General features: G+C 41.7%; 1 protein-coding gene across 4 annotated transcripts in view; it reads right to left on the bottom strand.

Annotated features, from left to right (window-relative positions):
• Nucleotides 1-18,573, bottom strand: part of WWC3 (WWC family member 3) — a 103,142-nt gene extending 84,569 nt beyond the window's left edge. For 3 of the 4 annotated variants that reach the window (XM_074858831.1, XM_074858830.1, XM_074858829.1), the window contains exon 1: nucleotides 18,135-18,439. In XM_074858831.1, the coding sequence (XP_074714932.1) occupies nucleotides 18,135-18,343 (209 nt within the window). In that variant the 5' untranslated portion in view covers nucleotides 18,344-18,439. Of the gene's footprint in view, nucleotides 1-18,134 lie in introns of all 4 variants that reach the window. The other variant, XM_074858832.1, reaches the window with a different exon arrangement.
• Nucleotides 18,574-21,194: the final 2,621 nt, after the last annotated feature.

Consider the following 21,194-nt stretch of genomic DNA (forward strand, 5'->3'; position numbering starts at 1 on the left):
GGAAGGGACCTCAAGGATCACCTGGTCCAACCTCTCTTTGCAAAAGCACGGTCTAGACAAGATGGCCCAGCACCTTGTCTAGTCGAATCTAGTGAAAGTGACCAATGTTGGGGAATCCACCACTCCTCTGGGGACATTATTCCAGTGGCTGATTGTTCTCATTGTGAAAAATTTTCCTCTTGTGACCAATCGGAATCTCTCCAGAAGTAACTTGTACCCATTACCCCTCATCTTTTCCATGTGACTCCTTGTAAAAAGGGAGTCTCCATCTTCTTTGTAGCCACTCTTTAAATACTAGAATGTGATTCATATAGCAAATTAATTACTCCACACAAACACTTCTAGAGTTTGTCTACAGAGAATGTTTCCAGCAGACCCAAAGCAGCTCTGTCCTGGCTCCCACGTGTACAGCTTCCAGCTACTTTAGTGTGGCATGGAGCTTTGTCTAATATAACCTAGCCTACACAGGGCTTGTTAGCTCAGGTTCAGTGATGAATTAACCACAGCTACCTGGCTCCTGACCAGCTCAAAGCACGAGCCGAATTTGCAACATAGCATTTAGACACAACTGAGAGCGTCTCATAATGAAATTGCTTACTCACCTTATTCACCTCACTTACTTCATCTAGTGGAATAAACTACTCACCCATATTGCTACACGAAAAGCATTCACGTGGAAGATTGAGGGCCCTGTTTATTCACAACCAAGCTTACTGAACTACAGCTTTTCCAGGTAGAAAAATCAGTTCCTAATGAAGGTCAAAATCAAAGCAAACAATCTTCGCTTGACAGCAAAACCAATGGCACAGTATTTCAGACAATACATCTCTGATCTTTATGAACAAAAAACGACTGCTAACAGCTCCAGGAGGTACATAAATAGCAGGTATCTCACTGATAAGTCTTCTGCAGGACTCTGGATCTCTACTCAAGATTGCAGTTTGTTCATGCATCCAGGAAACCAAACCTAAAAGCCAGGCAGTGTACCACAGGCAACACAGCCTAACAGCTACACTGGAAGCTTAAATCTGTCTAATGCTCTGTTTCATTTGTGGGGGAATAGTTCATCCACTGCACACACACCACAATGATTCTAGTCCAAGCCTGTTCCATAAAACCTGGCACACTAATCTCAAAATGTATTTCTATTACTTACTAGGTAAAAACATCACTTGGTTTTTAGAAATTTGCTTCTGTTTCAATGAACTTGCTACTAGAAGCTAGCAGACAACAGGGGCATAAAAAAAAAAAAAAAAATAAAGGTTTGTAGTCCCATCTCCTATAAAAATACGGCTATGTGATTTTTATTAATAACAACATTAATTAATAGACCTGAGTCTATTTGGTTTTTACTCCATTGATGAATTTCAGATTTTAGGGAAATCCCCTAGATAATTCAAATACCTATGAAAGTTCATGAAAGTAGGAGGCTTAGTAGAAAGAAAGAAGCATCTGATGAGGTGTCAGAAAATCTGCTCAGGAGCAAGTGGATGCAAATGCCCCAAATACAATGCAAAAAGCATCCAGCAGAACTTTCACCTTCCCAGACATCAAAGTCAATCAGCTGTAAGACACAAACCCACAGGAAACCAGACTGCATTAGTTCCGGTACTCATGAAAATACCTGACTTCTATAAATGGTAACATTTTCCACATAACATCTACTGCGAGCTTCTTTAGCTCACCAAGCTCGGTACCCTGCAAGGCATCTCCCTGTCCTACCCTAGACATTCACGTGCAAGCTACCCAAATATTTTCCCTTCCAAATGTTATTTTCTTTAAAAATACATTAAATATTTCCTTTAAAAATCCACAGCTAGTCCTATTTATGTGACTATTTGCTGGGTGGAACAAAGTTAGATGCTAAGCTGGAAATACCGTAACAGCTGAGTATTTTAACAGGCAACACCCTTGTAATGACATGCCTGTGTGTCATATCAGCTACAGACTCTGCAACCTTACAAATCTGACATCTCCCAGCTCGAAAAATTAATTTAGCAGGTTTATCAGAATTTCACATGCACATGTTCACAGACATTTTTGCATTAAAAATACCCAAGAGCATTTTATGAAGTGTATATTCATGAGTTTGACACTTGCCAGTAATGATCAGTAGCCAACTCAGGCAGGTCAATACACCATCCCTCCAAAACTGGATAAAACTTTTGTGCCATATCTCAATACAATTTATGTTACAGTAATTTTTCTGTAAAATAAAAATCCAAAGCGGAGGGTCATATATTGTTTTTAACACTGAAATTTCATCTCTTTCCAGATAAAAATTAACTGCCTTATGACCTGTACTGTTCCATCTATACAGGTGTGCGCTATTTACAAAGATTAGCAGTGTTATACAAGGAACTGGTCCTAACAAACATAAACTGTATAATAAGGATGCTGCAATTCCTTGTGCATCTAACACTGCTGGGCTTGGGAGATTTTTTTTTCTCCCCAAATTTGAAAGCGTACAAAGACTACACTACTTTTCCCTTGCCAAAGGCACCAGATGTATTGAGAAAAGGCAGGTTCATTCCCAATTTGAACATTTCCTGGTAGTTTGTTGACACATTTTATAACTTGAACTTTGATGAGGCTTATTTTTTTGCATTTTATAAATGTAACAAGGTGGAGGGAGAGGTGAGAAGTGAGGTGACGCTGGATTCAATAATCCAGTAGATACAGGAGTCCTGATTAAAAGCGACCCACCCACGAGAATCAAAGAGACATGCCAGAAATTTGGAGACATGCCAGTTCATACAATGTTTATTTGTCTTAATAAATATTTAAGAAACATGACTTGTGGTATTTCATATAACTGAGCCTGTGGTTAAAAGGCCTCTATGACATAAGCAAATACAGTCTATCCTCTTTATTTGTCTGACTTCTCTTCAACATTCAAGGCTAATCTAGTTTTAAGTCAGGAAAAAGACTGTGGTCTATCCTTTTAAACAAACCATTGTAGTAAAACGTGAACAGGAAATTCCTAACTACACTGTTCAAAGAACAATGATTAGAAAAACAACACTAGCTCACAAAGTACAAGAAGCCTACGAACTATCACAGGCCAGTTCGGGTGGAAAACAAAAAAAAAATAAAAATGAAACACACACATATACAGCCACCTTGCTCATTTTTTCTTTCCCCCCCACCACCCCCCACCGGAGCCAGGGGTCCTTCGGACCTTGCCAAGGGAGAAACCTTCAGCCCTGAAGGGGGAAGAGCGCAGTACATACAGCTCTGTCTGATACCTTGGAAATATCCGGCCTGCGGGAGTTAGAGCAGGCATGCCATTCATTCCACAACATATAAATGCCCTCTTTAGAGCCTCATCTAAGCAGCAGTTTCATTTGGATTTTGAGGCACAGGTCTGCCTTGTTTTTCAATAAGCTGCAAGCTATTTTTACCGTAAAAAAAAAAAATTAAAATCCAACATTTTAAAAGCATGCCTGCTAGCATACAGAGAATATATAAAATGTGTAAAACGAGAACTCGAGGAAAGTGTCCTGTATTAGCATTCTATTCATAGCGCAGATTTCCCACTCAAAAAAAAAAAAAAACACCCTAAAAAAACCACACAAAAAACCAAAACAAAAACCAAGCAAACAAACAAAATGCTCCCAAAACCTAAACCCCCCAAACCCCACCAAAACTCATGTATTTTAAGTTTTACCAGGTGTAGTATCTTAAAACACTCAGAAATTCTTTAACCAAAGTGCTCTGACAACTATTTGGAAATTATTGTCGTAAAAGTCTGGACATCTGATCATCTTCACTAATGGGTATTAAAAAGCAATGTATTCCTAATTTGAGACAGAAATCACAGTAAAGGGGAACTATTTCACTTTTAATGTAATGTACTAAAATTATGTTAAGAACCTATTAATCTGTATAACATCTCAGGAGATATAACCTTACAGGAGGTATGTATAACATTACAGGAGATATAACCTAAAAATATCTGGATACAGGCATTAAAACCTTCATCCACTTTGAAAAATAAGCTTCAGGGCACATACATAAAAGGCCTTATGATCTCAAAAAACTTGCATTTTAAAGAACACTATTCATGGACTGGAGGGCTGGGAGAAGACTTCCCCAGCCAGGACCCTATACATATTTTTGGGGTGTTCCTAATGGAACCAGAGTTTTGGACACAGGGTAATTTATTTTTATTTTGGACAATTTATTTTTTATTTTGGACACAGGGTATTTTTTTTTTTTGAAGAGGACAGAAAAGCCTTTTATAAATGTTCCATAGATTCTAAATGTAAAGAAAAGAAAGTTACTGTTGTGATTGAGGTAAAAAATAAACATGATTTTCTTTATCAACTGACTTCAGAAAGAATAAAATTTATCTGAAGAACAGTGTGGGCAAACGGTCATCTGTGCAAAACTTCAAAAACCCCACATGTTCACATACCATACATAATTACACAAAGGAGATATTCCAGAAATTTATTACAGTAAGTTTTAACGATAAAATGATGCAGCTGTATTTTAAAACAACAAAACTTTTTTTTAAAATTCTGAACCCCTTACATGCAAGGCATTAGAAAACATTATCAATATTCTCTTTCAGATACCATTCCCAAAAGAATTGGGTAATGGCCAAAACGCTTCATACAAGTCAGAAACCAGCATAAGAGAGAAAGTCTTTAACACAAGGATACAAAGTGAGTCCTGGTCAATAGTAATGAAAGTGTATTACCGCCTTAGAGTTGTTTGGCAGATATTGTGGAAGAGAATGGAGGACATGGCTCACTCTTAGCAGGCAGATGTCCAGAGAACAAGATCACATACATCATCACTGTTACCGAACAGAAGCCTTGAACAGGCACAGACAGATCTACAAGATTACTCCCAGAAGTAATTTGCCTAACAATATTACAGCATACTCCAGTACAAGAGAGTTCACTCCCTACCTGTAACAAGCTCTACTACATACAAGGCTCTTGATACTTCAGTAGAAGGGAGAAGTTTGCAAAAATAGACTATTTTCCATAATAACTGGAGCTTTATCTAGTCTGTCAGATTTCCAGATTATTGTGACAAATTTTATGAACTTTTGTTTAAAAGATAGATAGATATCTTCATGCATATGAACTATCCGGTGTTTTGCCTTTTATTAGATCATAGAAAGACATCATACAATCTAGTTTAGCATGAAAACAGGTTTACATCTAAACTCAATGAAATGTTCAAGTTTATTTTAGAGGCCCTTCTGGGAAAACTTAACTCTTTTTTTTTTTTTTTTTTTTTTCTCTCTCCTAAGCACGTGACACACTCCTAGAAGAAAAAAAGCTGGGATATCAAAATTTGTGCCAAAATTCTCACAAGCTGCTTCTGAAAATGTATTAAAAATTAAAGTAGTTGATAATTCCCCAAAATGCCCTTGAATCCCTAAGAACAAATTCAGGACAAAGAATTAGCAGGTTCTGAGTGACATTCACAGCTAATGATAGGAAACACTACTCTGCTTTTTTTAAAAACAACAAAAACCAAAAAACAAACAAACAAAAAAAATCCAATAGAACTGACCATTAATGACCTCAGCAAATCTTCCACAGATCATTTCCCACAAACATTTCTCAACTCCAACTTTCCAGATTGTAAAGTCAGAATAATGTTTACCAACAGAAGCAATGAGGCTACCAGCTGTAAGAAATCTTGTAGATGGTAAATTGCCTGAAATTTCAGATGATTAAATGACACTGCACAAAACATTCACATACTCCTTCCTACATACTTGTGTTTGGATACCTGCTCACTGACTAAAAGGGCTTTTTGCTCTGCAAGCCTTCTATCATTAACTAAAGAAACTTGAAACACTTCTCTAAAACTTCATATAAGCACATACAGAAAACTACAGAAGACAACAACCAGGAATTTGCAAAACAGCTTATTTTACAGTAAGAAAATAATTTCTGCAACTGGAAATATAGTATCTTCACAGTACCATTAACCAATGAGAATCCAAGAGTCAGCCTGAGCATAAATATACTCCAAAAATAGGCTAAAGGGAAAAATTTTAAAAGAAAAAAATTAAAGGGTTTATTGAGAAAAAAAAAAAAATAAAGCAAGAATTAAAGGGTTTATTTCACAGTTTCTTGGAAAAAAACTGTAGCTATACCTTACTAAAAAAAACAAAAACAACCCATACAAACCAAAAAAAGATCCCAAACTACCACTTTAACACTGCTTAAGACAAGTATGCAGGGTTCAGCAGTTATTTTTTTCCCTCAACATCACCATCTTCCTGAATAGAAGGCACTTAACTAACACACTGCATGCTCCACACTGCAGATCAGTTCAAAGGGACTTAGCTGAAACTAGCTATTCATTAAGATCAAAGAAAATACTTCTTAAATTCAGTGCATTACGTGGTGTTATGAGAAATGGAGAAGTTTAGCTGAATCAGTACACAAGACTCTCAAAGTGCAGAAAACTATTAAATACAAACAACACGAAAGGAAGGATCAGGCCAAGCCCCAGGATCTCTCATTCTGTTTCCATGCATGCTACCCTTGACTTAGGCTTAAAAAATCGGTTATTTCTTGGACTACTACATAAGTATGCTGTAGCTACTTTTGAGTAATACAGGTAACAGGAGAGTCACTTCTTTCTGAAGTCCTGGCTATAAAAAAGTACATTAAAATACTGGACCATGTGTGCATTAAGCTGCAGTTTCCAAGGGTTGAGAACTGAGTGAAAGCAAAAAGAAGTTTTCACAACAGAACTTCCTCTTGATGACGTGAGATTTACTCCCAAAGTTCCCCTAGAGCCAACACAAATTTGTAGCTAACCAGTCCAGATGCAAAATACAACTGATTCAAAAATACCTGACCATTTTTAATTAAAACACTTTTGCTTTCCTTTTGGGGAAAATAATTTTTCTAAATCTCCATGAAACATGGAGATTTAGTCAAAGTGAGGTGTTTTGCCATACAGACAAGATAGAAGGATCAAAACCAAACTGTGATTAAGAAATAGGCTACAACGGATTATCAAAGTACTTCTAAAAGAACTCAGTCTGAAGATGGATCAAATGAAGAAACTGGAAGCTCAAACAAGCAGGTGTATTTAGCAAAGGACTGTATTTGATTACATGAGAGGAATCTAAAGACACGAGAAATTAGACCATCATTTCAAAGGAGAGCATTTTTAGCCATCTTTCTGCAAACTGGTACTAGTAAACATTTTTCTAAACAAATAATTCTATAATTTAATTGGCCCATCCAAGCAGCTACACTAAACACAGAAGTGGAATTCAAATGCCTGTGCAGAGTCTTGAGCACATGGTGTCTACTTATCACAAATCTCAGTACACCCATAAAGAGGACTGCTAGATTTTTCCTTGAATAAACTGTGAGCTGGCAGAAAAGCAAAGATAAGACAACCCAAACCAACACAAAGTAGAGTACACTTTTCTTTTAAAACATCATCACTCAGTACACGGCATACAGTTGGAAAAAAGTGTATGAATATGCAATATAAATATACATGTTCTTTAACCAAATTTTGACAAGTATCTATTGCATTTCTTGTCTTTACACGCATTTCCTATTTTTTTTTTTATTATAGGAAGGAGGGGTCAATTATGCTTTCTCTAGCTCATAATGGATAATTATCACATTCATTTGTGTTAGTCATCAGTTATAGTGTTGGAGACTATTTAGATACTGCTAAAATTGATCTATGATCCAACAGCCATGATGGTCATTAAATCAGTTTTTCTTGGGTTCTGTGGCTAACTTATTCTGAAGTTTGGGGTTTAGGGATTTTTACCTATGTGCCATATTGTATCTTTAATACTGTGAGTCTTAGTGTTATCCACAAGATACAATCTGGGGAAAGCAGAAGACACACAAATGTTTAAATGGTAATTTTGAAACACATGCAATACTTTCTCCAGCTACTAATTATCCCTGTATTGCCAAAAAAAAAAATCCCAATGGTAGTTTACTTTTTATTCTGAAATTCTCTTTTAAGCATGCACAGAATTGCTGTTCAAGTCAAGTAACTTTGGACTGTATCCTCCTTTGAGAAGTGTGTCACAATTTGTTTATGCTATAGAATTAGATAATTATGCAGTACTTCAGCTGCCTTCCCAAACATGGATAAGCCACTCTTTCTAAGAATGCACTGTCTTTAAGGTTTTTTTAAAAGTCCTGGTTTTAGCTGTTTAAACTGTAATCCAAGACTAAATAAATCAATTTTGAAATATTATGCATTTTCAGCTTTGATACTAAACTTTGCATTTTGCCATAAAGAATCCTAATCACTGTGTGTGTGAAAGAGGTTCAACCTAAGTACAATATAAATCAAAACAGTTTCAACAAGATTCTCCATAGATATTTCATGCTGAAAATAACTCTTTCAGAAAGCTATGAAAGATAGCCTTTGATTCTCTGTTGCTGGTTCAAGGGTGTTGATATCACTGTACTTTATTTTTGTCCCATTGCCAGTTAAATATACTGAAATAGAAAAGTCTTTGAAAACAAAAATGAAAAAAAATAGTTGCTTCAGTTTTTTATATTCACTAATTCAGTCCTTGATGGCAACCAGCTCCTTCAGCCAAAAGAGCTAACAGAACTGCCTCCCTCCTGCAAACCATGGGGAGACCACCAAGCTCATCACGATGCAAGAGCCTTTCCTACTCCAGCAAACATCCACAACCAGGCAAAGAAAATACTCCAGCTTATTTGATCATGCAACATATATCTAGAGCAAGCCTCGCCAGGAGGCTAGCTGTATTAAATGGCTGACTCAAACAATTCAATAGGCCATTAAAAGTGACAGAGCGTGTCTCGCCATGCTTTTAGCACACCCTAATTGTACTAAGTCCAAATTAATTTTCCTATCTGGAACAGAATCAAGGAACGATCAAGACCCTTGTAGCATGGCAGAACAAAGCCTACATCCCCACTCCCTTGCCATTAATGACCAGTTAAGAACTGAGGGATTTGTCTCCATGAATAGGCTTGCGATTGGTAGCAAGGCAAAAAATACAACATCACAGTCCCTGCTCCTCTCCACAGACAGAGAGACAAAAATCTTGTTCATCTAATTCAAATATTAAAACCTCTCCCTCTATGACCTGGCAATTTTAACCTCGACCCTTAAATTCCCCAGTAGCACTGTCACAATCTTTTGATGAGTTATAACTCCAAACGCTGGTGACAAAGCCACCTTCCACGTCCCCTCCCAATAGCTGCTCTGAGGTTTTTGTTACTACCTCAACATGTCTTTTTACGCTCCACTCTTCCAGTTACACCCCATGCTTCTACACTCAACTGAGATCCTCCTTGGTGGTGGCTCCACCGTCAAGATCCTCCCCACATCTAGCTGATTTTACACTCAGTTCCTTCTCACACACACCTCAAAGGTAGCACACTGCTGATATCCTCCTCAGACACCCATCTAGTCCTAGATCCAATTCTCTTACGCAACAACTTAGCCAGCAACGGCAACACTCACCACTGACTTCACCAAATCTTGCATGAGTGTTTCCAAGCTGCTGCTGATACCCGAGATTCAGTCCCCAAATCAGTTCTGCTGCTTTGTAGCCCTGTCACTTCTTAACAGCCACTTCAGTGCTGCTACCTGACTAAAAAACTGGCTCTGACACCCGTTTAATTGACTTCTGTTGGCTTTTATAAATCCATCTTCTGTCCAAAAGGTGAATCCTTCCTTTTTAAATGTAACTTGAAGCTTGTTTAGAGATATGTTGGTTTACTATGGGGGTATTTTAAAAATCAGTAGTCAGGACTGCCGTTCACAAAGAGGATTTACTCAAAGAAGGTTTTGAACTGACTCATCACTTTTGCCTAATCCAATTCCTTATTGAATTAAACTTAATTGACATAAGCCACTTAAATACCCATCTGCCCTGAAGGTTAAGTCAGCTTAGGGAACTAAACCGGCTGAAAACTACCCTCCCCAAAGAGAGACAAATAAAATACTGCATAGGGGTTTTTTTGCTAATTTGTCTTACCATCAGGCTAGATAAGCACCAGTACCAGTGCAAGAGAGGGGTGAGACGGTGTGGCTGGCAGGAAGGCACTGCTGCTTTTGGCAGCAGCTAACCAGTAGCTTAAGGGTGCTGTATTGCAAAACCTTGCTGGGCGAGCACACTGCCCTGCCACAGCAGGCAGAGAGGTAGGAAAAGCACCTAGAGCATGTTTTCTCTAGTTAGCTTCTTTCAACCAGAAACAAGCTGAAGATTACTTAAAAGCTGCAATACTGGCTGGCTTTGCTGGTGAATGTGAACTGTCACATCTGCAGCAGATAAGATATTCAGGAAGTTCTATTTTTAACTGTAGGCAGAAAAAGTATTAGTTTTACTTTGTTTCACCAAAATATCAACTGAATACTTCTGTTTGGCCTTCCATACAACTTTACAAAGCTCTACTTTTTATCTTCTGATAAACAACACAAAATTATAAATCAAGATTACATTTTACAGGCACCTCTGTGAAGCTTGTTAACAGGACTTTGCCATAGATAAAGTTTCTAATTTCTTTTATTGCCTGCAAGTCATTTGTTCTTATGTTTGCACAGTGCTGTCACTATATTTACATTCACTAAAAACACTAAGTTGCTATCTCTCAAACTAAACTTTATCAGTAGAATCCAAGCCTAAATAGGAATTTTTTCTCCAGATAATAGAACTTAAAACCCAGCCCTAGTCTTGTGACATTTCAAATCTGGCATTCTCACATGTGCGGATATTAGATCCTGAAAAGCAGACACTTCCTCCCCCACACCCTTTAGAAGATATGTTAATGCAAATACCCAATTTTCTTTTAACAATGCTTGGTGCTGTTTAATGCCAATACAACCGTTATACCTATACCGACTTAGATATACATCGATTTATACATACAAGAAATAGGAAAGTACCTTCTCTGACAGTTTTGTGCACTGACAACATCCAACAGATCACGGTTTCTCAGTTTGTAAGATCCAACTTGTATGTGAGGCAGTCAACACCATCTCACAGAACCCTTCAGGAAAAAGCCCTCAGAACATCTGCCATCGCATTGCTGTAACACACTGAAGTCACAAGTGCTAATTTAGTCCTTCCTAGCATGTACACAAATACAATAAGGCAGGTGTCTGCATTCCTTATCTAATTGCTGAAAATACTTCTATTTAGAGGTAAAAAGTACATACAAACACAAAAAAAACCCTTTACAAAACGTTAAGAAGCTTAACAGCGTTTTTTGGTTAATGAGGTTACCATGGCTCAATAGTTGTTTTGATGTTTTAGCACACATGCATGGGGTCTTAAAGTTTTATGCTACCTAAGCTAGATTTTCAAAGTATATGTATTTTAACCAGTAAATACTAATTAAATAAACCGTAAGTCACTACTATTGTACTATAAGGAAAACCTTTCATCTTTAGGAAGAAACAGTGGATGCCTCCCACCTCTACTTTCTGACACTGAAAAACTACTAAAAACATTTATAATCCTCAAGGACTGGAGATGTAGCACTCATTTTTAACAATGCTGAATTACAAGAAAATGGGAATGCTCACTTCATATGGGCCTTGCTTTTTCCCAAGCAACATAAATCTCACAAAAAATTAAAAGCTACTTTTTTTAAACATTTAAATCAGAGAGCTAAGATCAAGGAGGGAAAAAAAACCCAAAAGCAGTAATTTAAAATTCTTTCCCATGAACCAGCGGATTAGCATTTACTTATTATCAGAATCTATCAATCAAACGAAAGACTCAGCTTGAAAAACATACCTAATACAAACTAACATTAATTCTAGAACACTTGCACCTACATTAATTTTTAACCATAAACATTTTCATGGAATCCACTCACAATATGAAGGATCTGCCTGTTTGAAGACCTACCGGTCAGGACGAAAAAAGAAATATGAATATATCTCCCTCCTGAAAGGCAAAGAAGTGGATTTATCATGGCATATATATATGTGAAACTTTCAAAACAGATGTCAGCTACAGCATGCCTTTAAAAATATTACTGAATTATCCTGAACAAGAACTAAAGTACAAGTATGTGCAGATTGCCCAGGGAGGCTTAGGGCACTGCAGCCCTTTCTCAACACCATGTGCTGCAGCATGTATTCCCAGTCACATGCCAGGAGAGCAGGCGCACAGCTGCATCGCTTTCCCATCCACGCTGCGGCTACATCCAGGCTTGACATTTGTACAGAAAATTCAAAACATCTGGATCTGAAGTACTACTTTATATGCAATGCTTTTAACATAAATTCTATCAAGTCCACTATATTTACAGCTAACTTGAGGTAATCAAATGTTGCAACTGCAGTGACCCAGATGCCTCAAGTGATGGGTATAAATTAGACTTCTTCCTTGATGTGTTAAGAGAAGCTCTCCACTTTCTAATGAAAAGCTGGCTGCTCTGCCAATCCTTATGAGACATATTTAGCTATATATATATATATTATATATAGGTCAAACAATGTATCGTGCAATGGAGCCAGTAAAAAATAGATGGTCATAGCCAATAGGAATTCAAGTGATTAGCCGACTTCAATCAGGCCAAAAAAAATGAATTAGATAATTTCATCTAGAGAGCTACAGGAGTGGAAAAACTACTCAGACATTTAATATCTCTTACAATTAAAACCATATCATATTTCTGGTTTCAACTTCTGACTATCAGATATTATTATAAATCTGCTACACAAAAGAGCTCTAAAGTATCATCTATTTTTATGAACAGTGCTCAAACCACTTCTTAAACCGTACTCAGACCACTTCTGAAAACACCTCTTCAACTGTATAAATTCAGCTCTTTAGCTCTCATGGGCAAGCATATTTTCCAGATCTGCACTCATCCAATTTATTTTTTTTCCTTCACAACCATCTTCATCTCTTGCGAGCTTAGCACTGACAGCCTAGAGAGTCAATTTATAAAATCACAACCAAATTAGTATTTCAGTAGTTCTGCTCCCCTTTAAAAAATTTTCAAAGCATCACTTCCAAAAATACATTTCTGCACCCTATAGGTTACATTTTATGTTTTACATTAACACTCTGCATCACAGTCAAATAAAACATGTGATTTAAATCTGTCCAGTCATCGCAATGTTTTCAGAGGGAATATCAAAATAACGATCAACAACCACTTTGTTTTCTTCCCATTCCACAAACAGCATTAGTTCAAAACAAAATCGTGTGTTAACACAGTTGATAATCAAAATACAACAAAAAGAAAGTAGATGTGAGAAGCCTGAAAACACACACAAACTTGAAATAAACTTTCAAAAATGGCAGTGGTACTATTCTGTTGCCTTCATCTTTCTGATGCTTTGGAATAGACGTATTCAAACTCTAACCGCAAACAACATCGGTCGCGACTCTCAGTGCAGGGGTTTAAGCCAGACTCAGAAAAATGCTATTTGTGAAAAATCTTTATTTAAATGCTTCTTCTGACTCCCCTCAGTTTCTTGAGTAATGTCAACTGGACAGATACATTCCAATACTCTAGGAGTTATTCTCTTGCCTTGACAAAGAGGCCACTGCATTTCTAACCATTTCATGCACTGATGCATCAGAAGATCCTTTCCCTCACTAGAGAGGGGTACATCTTCCAATTTTGGCAAAAAAATTTGGAAGCGATTCTCATCTACTTCAGTTCACAGCCCTCTGATCTGACCTTGAACTTGCTCCTCTCCATGTATCAAATAAGGCAAGAAAATATATGAAAAAGTAATTTGTCACTAAAACTGCTCTCTTAATACAAAACAAGAAGTAGTTAAGCAACTTGAACCTAGAATTTCTAGCTTTTAATTTCTGACATGAATATTCTCCTGATTTAAGCTTCTTACTTGCAATCTCCTATTCCTTTACCAAACCAAACCGGGGAAAGAGAAATTGCATCGTGCAGCATCACACTGGCATGTGGGTTTGAACACCTCCCTTTGCTGCTTACCATAACAGAGGAAGTAACAGTAGTAAAGGACTGTCTTTGTCCTACCCCACAGAGAGAAGAGGCAAACTGGGTAATACAGACATTTGCTAAAAGCAAATAGATAATGAGGAGTCCTGAAATAGTTCAGCAAAAACCAGCCAGCACTTCTGGACTTTTCTGCCCACTACTCACTCGAGCAGTTCTACTCTGCACCCCTAATAACACATAACTGCGCCAGTGACTTTCTCAAGCTGACTCCTTGTTTCAAGCCCATTAGCCTTTCCTGCCTAATTCCAACCTCTACAATTCCAATTTTTCATCAGTCTCCTTGTCCACCACATCTTACACTTCCTGACTGCTGTCCTCATATTTCACACATAGTTCTTATATTTCTCCTTCCAACTCTTCCCTTCTTCACCTAGACTTTGCATGCTGCCTTGCATGCGTATTTTCTGACTCTGAGGATTCCTCATCCAAAGTCAGTGCTCCTTTTCCCTTGGGGTTCCCTGTATAGCCAAGAAAAGAGCTGACACCCTCACACCCTGAACCCTCACCAGACCGGTTTCTCCTTACCTGTTTTTCCCTGCCCTACTGGTTTTCAATCCCGTTTCCCTACTTTCTTCTTCTCAGGCTTCAGGTGTCGTCGTCCTTCTCCCTACCCCCAACTCCTGATGGCTTTGCTTTCCACAGTCTACTAAAATTCTCCCCCCTCTGTCAACCTCCAAGGTCAACACCACTTGTTTCCATACCCCTTGTTCCAACCCACTTCCTCTACAAGGTCAGGGTTTTTCTTCTGTGCCCGGATTAAGCAGCTTTTAGGTCTCAGAACTAAGATGCTGATGAGGACACAGGACAGGAAAACTCCCTGATTTCAATCCATGTACCAGCAGTCCAGCTTGCAGGAAGTTTCTGCAAACACAGCTGCTAAAATCTAAATCTTTACCCAGCCCACACTGATTTTTCAATGCCTCCTAAACTGGCCCAAATGGATGATTTCTCCATGCAAAAACACTGCTACAAGTTTAAAATTGTCACTCCAAAACAAGATGATTTAAATCTTCAAATCAACAAGACAACTCACATTAAGAAGCTGAAGGAAACACTCCCTCTCCCCTAGCATTGTTCCAAAAAAGCAACACTGTATTTTAGCTGAAGTTGACACACACAACAAACCTACCAAGACTCACCAGCTTGGAAAGCTTTTGCCAAACTCAAACAGTTTTGGCTAAGCTCTAATCAGCAACAGTAATAAGATTCTTGGTGCCACGAGGAACTATCAATGTCAACCACAAATGTCAGTCTTTTATAAGATCATTTACCATCCCCAGTTATTGACCAGAATCCCCAGTTATTGACCAGAATCTCAACATAGCAAGTACTGTGCAAACACAAGATTAAAAGGCAGTTTGCTGCCTTGAAGAACTTAAAATCTATTAAGACAAAAGATGACTACTACTGCGAGATGAAAACGTGCACTGAATGGCTCCATTCTGGGATCTACAGCATCTGCCAGACAACCATCTGCAATCTATTCATTACACACAATCCACACAGATCAACACTGTATCTTCCCCAACCTAACCACTGATTTGATACCAAAGATAAGATGCTTCTCAAATCTGCTCATGTTATCACTCTTCTACTATTCTTCCTCTTTCTTCTTCATTCATTCCACTTTTTCTTATCATAGAAAATCATAACGTACCCAACTTCTGAGTCCTTTAGCCCCTCTCACTCTGCATTATTTTGACTTAGGCTGGAGGGAGAGAGGTTTTTGTTTTGGTTTTTTTAATCAAATAACCTCTTCAAATTAAATTCACTAACCAAACTATACAAAAGGCTGAGAAATCTCTGGGGGAATGCTGAAAAGAAAAACAAACTACTAAGTGCCAGCTACAGGAAAAGAGGAGCCTGTGGGGATGCTTACAAGATTACTGCTCATAGGAAAGCCTGGACGTGCTGACTCTCAGAACCCTGATCAAGTGCAGCATGGCCTAGGGTCCCATAGTTTTGTCCAGTTCCTCCTGGACAGAAACAAAACCACACACACACAGAAATGGGGGCTGATCCCCGTCACTCTACACCAAATTCAAAATGCTGAGGTACAAATGATACAAGTAGGCTATTCTGCCCTCCACTTTTTCAACTTTTTTGCAAAAATACAGCTACGGTACCATTTCCCTGCTGCTCTGAGCTTTCTTTCCCAAACTTTCGGCAGAACACAACTAACCTGATCCTTTCCTACTTTGCTGCTGCCCACGGGAATCTGAATAGCTGCAATGAAAATCAGAAACACTGGTCACCTTCTGCTGCGCAGAACACAGGCATCTCACTAAAGTAACAACAGTAGTTTATTCTCAGAGATTAACTCTGCAAACATAAAACTAGCTCCTGCTACTTGAATTCTGTAGAAACTACTGATAGGTGGTGCTCATGCAAACATCATGTCTTTTCTATCTGCCCCAATGTAAATGTCTCAATCTCTGCTCTACAGCCTGCTCTTACCCAATGTGAAAAATAAATCTAAATTTAAACACTGGTGTGAAATATTTTCAAGCATCATGTGGCATTTCAAGTATTTCTTCAAAACATGGTCATAATTTTAGAAATACTATTTAAGTTGAATGGTAACTGAATTTAAACACTGTAGTAAATGGCTAATTCTTTTTCGTTATTGTCTGTATGCAAGATATTCCAAAAGACAAAACCGCATACCCTCTGAAATTTAATGGAAAGGATGACATGCAGAGAAGCCACAGACACTTTGTGAAGTCATCAGTTACCTTTAAAAGAGCATATGACAAGTAAGCTAACAACGTGTATATGCATTTTAACATAGAAAAATGTGCTATTTAAAGCATATTAACAGATATTTAATGCCTCAGCAAAAAACGATGTGCATGCATAAGTATGTCTAAATAACGAGACAAAAGATCTTTATCTGGTAGGTAAATATTTAGACTATTTAAACAGTTATGTACCACTGTGCAAGACGGCAGGAATCGCTCAAGCTACTACAGTCTTTAACCCAGACTGCGCTTAAATGTTTCTGTGGCCTGCTTAACATTCCAGGCATACTTCTGGCAAGGTAGCTCTGGCTGAGGTTCAAAGTGTCCTTGTCCAACTTTCACTTACTATAAAAACATTGTTTAATATAGAAAAGTATACACAGAGACATATGTTTCTTATTTCGCAGACACCTAGAATACTGACACTTGTGTTCACTAACTCCGCGTGGAAATTTTTAGGCAAACGCTTTCAAGCGAGGTTGTATTTACCACCACAGATAGTCCACGCTTCCACCAGTTTTAAGCTATGACGCTGAAACATTGTTTATAATGCAATTCCACTGAAAAACGTAAAACCCACCCTTATTTCTTCACCCTAATTAAGAGGAAAAGGCCTAACTCAACCTTACCACACTCCGCCAGGCCCGAGAGACGTGAAAACGCTATCCCGAAACAACGCAGCAGACGGGTAATTTGCAACAGACCGCGTATTTGTCAAATTAACTGCAGGAATTTACCGGTTTGCTTACCTCCACGCAGCGTTATCTTTTATGAGGAGGTAATCTACCAAATTACTTCAGCATGCCTCCAGCCTGCTGCTGCCAATTAGTTCAGCCCGGCTAATAAATCAGGATGGCCAAGCCACTCGGTTACAAGTGGGACTAGTCCAGTGTTTGAGGAGTACAAACAGAGGCACTGCGCCCCTGCTTCCCCATCTCCCCCCACGCAAAAGCAACACTTGGTCTACGCACCCACCGCGGGCAAAAAAGCCTGAATTCCCTTTTTTTTCTCGACCTACTTTAACATCAACGCTGACGGCGATCGCGTCAGTCGCTGGGGTAGGGACTCTCCCCCTCAGGTCTCCGCAGGCGGGGGCCGAGGGCCGGTGTGACGGGGCCCCCTGCCCCGGCCCGCCTTCCCGCTCCGGGGGCCGAGGCGGAGCGCCCCGCCGACAGGGGCACCGGCGGCCCCGCCGCCCACACCCTCCCCGCGGCCACGGACGGGGGAAGGAAAATGTCGCCGACAGGCCCGGCCCCGCCGCCGAGGGGGTGAGGGGGACGGGGAGGCCTCCCCGCTCCGAGGGGATCACCCCTCCGAGGCCTCCCCGTGTCCCTCTCCCCCGCGGCGGCGGGGCCGGAGCCCGGCGGGGCGAACCGGGCTCGGGCCCTCCTTCCCCCCTCGTCCGCCGGCGGCTCCCGCCCCTTACCTGTCCCGGGGGTCAATCCACGAGGTCTGCCGGGTGTTATGGTCGATGTAAAAGACTCGCCCGTCGAAGTCCCTCGCCTCCTCCCAGCCGGCGGGCAGCGGTAGCTCCGAGCTCTCCCGGCCCCGCTGCCCGCCTGCCGGCGGCCCGCCGCCCTGTCCCGCCGCCACTTGCTGTTGCCGCCGCCGCCGCCCGCCGCTCAACCACGGCATGGCCGCTCCGCCGCCGGGCCGCCGCCGCCGCCCAGCTCCGGCCGAAACCCGCTCCCCGCCCGCCGCCGGGGCAGCTCCCGTCCCGCCCGGGCCGCGGCCGCCCGCCGCCGCCTCCTCCTCCTCCTCTTCCTCCTCCAGCACTAACAGGCGGCCCCGCAGGGAGCGGGACGCGGGCGGCTCCGGCTGCGCCGCGCCGGGCTCATCCTCCCCCGCGCCAGCCCCGCTCCGCGCCGGGACCAGCCCCGCCGCGCTTCGTAACCCCGCCCGGGACCTGCCCCGCGCCGCCGCGGCTCCCAGCCCCCGAGCTCGGCCGGCCGGCCCGAGCGCCCCCGCCCCGCCGCTCAGCAGCGCCCCGCCGTCGCCTCCCCCCGCTCCCGCCCGGCGCCTGCCCCGGCCATCTTCCCTCCCTCCCTCCCTCCGCCAGGGCCCGGCCCCCGCCTCCGCCCCGCCCGGCTGTTCCCACGCCGCGGAGGGCCGGGCCGGGCCGGGCCGGGGGAAGAGGCCGGGGCCGGGGCTGGGGCGGGAGGACCCGGCCCCGGGCCCGGCCCGGCTCGGCTCGGCCTTGCGAGGCAGGAGGGAAGCGGCGGGGCCCGCCCGGGCGGCCGCACCCCGCGCCGCGAAAAGCCAGGCCCAAACGCAGACACGTCGGCTGCGGAGAGAGGGTGGCAGCCCTCCGGCCTGGGCCCGGGCCGGGGGAAGGAGGGTGGCTGAGGCCCCACCGGAGCCCGGCCCGGCCCTCCCCGGGGCCTGGGCTCTCGGCTCTCCCACGGCCCGTTACGGACCGGGGTGGCGAAGGGAAAGGGGGGCCATGCCCGGCCCTCCCTGGGTCATGCATCCCGCGGTGCCCACCCGAAAAGCCTCGAGGGTGCTGAGCAGTCTGGATGTGCACAGGGACGTGGGTCCACTGCAGAGCCACTGAAGATGATGGAGAAGAGGTGTTGAAGACCACACGACCAAGCGTCCATGCTTGGATAATGGATGGTGGAAAACTGTACATCCGACTTCCTTGACATCTCAACCGGGTCCCTTAACCTCATCCTGTAGAGCAGAAAGCACCTGTGTCTGATTTGACGTGAGCCTGCTGGAGACTGCAACACAGAATTCCAGCTACCATCTAGAATTAAATTCCACCAAACTTCGTTAGAACAGAGTTAAAGTTGGCCTGTGGTACTCCGTGCCTTTCCGGAACACTGACTTCAGCTAAACCTTTGAAAATCTGTAAATAAAGAGTTAAGGTAATGCAAGCTAAGGTTCAGAAAACTAGGAAAGGAGTTAATATATTTTCAAACAACCTTAACTCAGCCCCTTGAAATTGGCAATACCCTGCCAGGGATTATATTGCAATTCCAATTATGTTCCACTTGCATTCACCATTTTAAGTTGCAGCTCTATGAACATTAATTGCTGCAATGTGGTTATAAATGCAGGAAATTAGAGGACTTTTGCTCCTGACTTCTTTGGCCTTTTTTCTCTCTCTCTCCCTCTCTTTTTCTCCCTGCACCTTCCCAAACCATTAGTTCTCAAAGAACAGAGCAGTGCATAAGAGATGCTAGTATAGGTAATGGGACAGATCAGGCGTCCTATGTTTCACAAGTTATTTCAATAGTAGTAGACTAGATTCTCCTTACCAGGGCTATTGTCAGCGGTGAGGTGTGATAGCAGAGTAATACGTGGGTTTAGTGATGAAAGCAAAGTGGTGTATGAAGCTCTGAGGATAATGGTGATGTAGGTTAAAAATGTGGTAAAGGTGTAAAATTTAAAATTAGCAAATGTGAGGTTGTCAATCTGATCTTCAAAAGCACAACGCTTATGTTTCGATCAGTTCATCTCAACAGAGAGTTTGCTTCAGCAAACACTGGGTGTTAGGCTGTCTCATGTGGTCCCAAGAGTTCAGCAGTATCTCCAGGAGCAAGGTGCTGCTTGTGTGTTACTGATGTTTTTGAGGCATGTTTCAAAGAGGGCAGGGTTAAGGCAGGGTACAAATGCTCTGTTTTTCAGTGGTGACAGCTTCTATTAATTTAAGTATGTCTCCCAGAATTTCAGAGGTTTTATTTAGCAGAGATAGGCATTCTCAAATGGCCCAGGTCTATACTAACAATGTTTTGGGACATTGGATTTACTTTTTTAAAAAAACCCAAACAACTGTCCTCTTGTTTTGTGTTTAAAAAACCCAAACTGTGGTGTCCTGTGCCCCAGAGCTCAACTCTCCCTTCATTGCTTTTAACGTTCTTGCAGCAATTACTTTAGCACAATGTCTGCACAGCACAGCACCATGCCAAGACACCAGACTAGTTCATAATACCTGGAAGCAGTAGAGCCAGGTTGCTATAATAATCCACCAAGACTCATTAGCCCTGCTGATGATACGTGCAGCATCGCCCTCCAACATGGGCCGGTTCTTCCTCATCAGTCCCTGGAGTCCCAAGACAGGGTCAAGCTTCAGTGAAGAACCTGTAGATGGAGGCTGCAGAAACAGTGTGGGACTGACCATGGAGGCAGCAAAAAGATTTCAAAGTGGGGTGGAGAGCTCAAGACAGCAGTGGGCAAGACTGAGTGTTGGCGGGATTGAGTGTGGGACATCTCGTTCAGCTCATAGGCCTTAGAGTAAATTCTTGTCTTAACTTTGGCAAATTGCTCCAAGGTAGAACCAGAAAAGGACTTGGCTGGCCTGTGGTTTCTCAGAGAATTATGGTGCACATGTTCCATGTAAAACATGAGCTGTATGTCCAGTGTGGCCTGGATCTCATGGATTCATTATAAATGCAGTTGAGGATACATATGCTACTATGTAAAGGACAGGTCCAAGACTTTCAGGTGCACTGTAGCTGCTTCTGCAACTGACAGGTTAAAT

The sequence above is a fragment of the Strix uralensis genome, chromosome 2 (genome assembly GCF_047716275.1).
Source record: "Strix uralensis isolate ZFMK-TIS-50842 chromosome 2, bStrUra1, whole genome shotgun sequence".
In the NCBI taxonomy this organism is placed as follows: Eukaryota; Metazoa; Chordata; class Aves; order Strigiformes; family Strigidae; genus Strix; species Strix uralensis.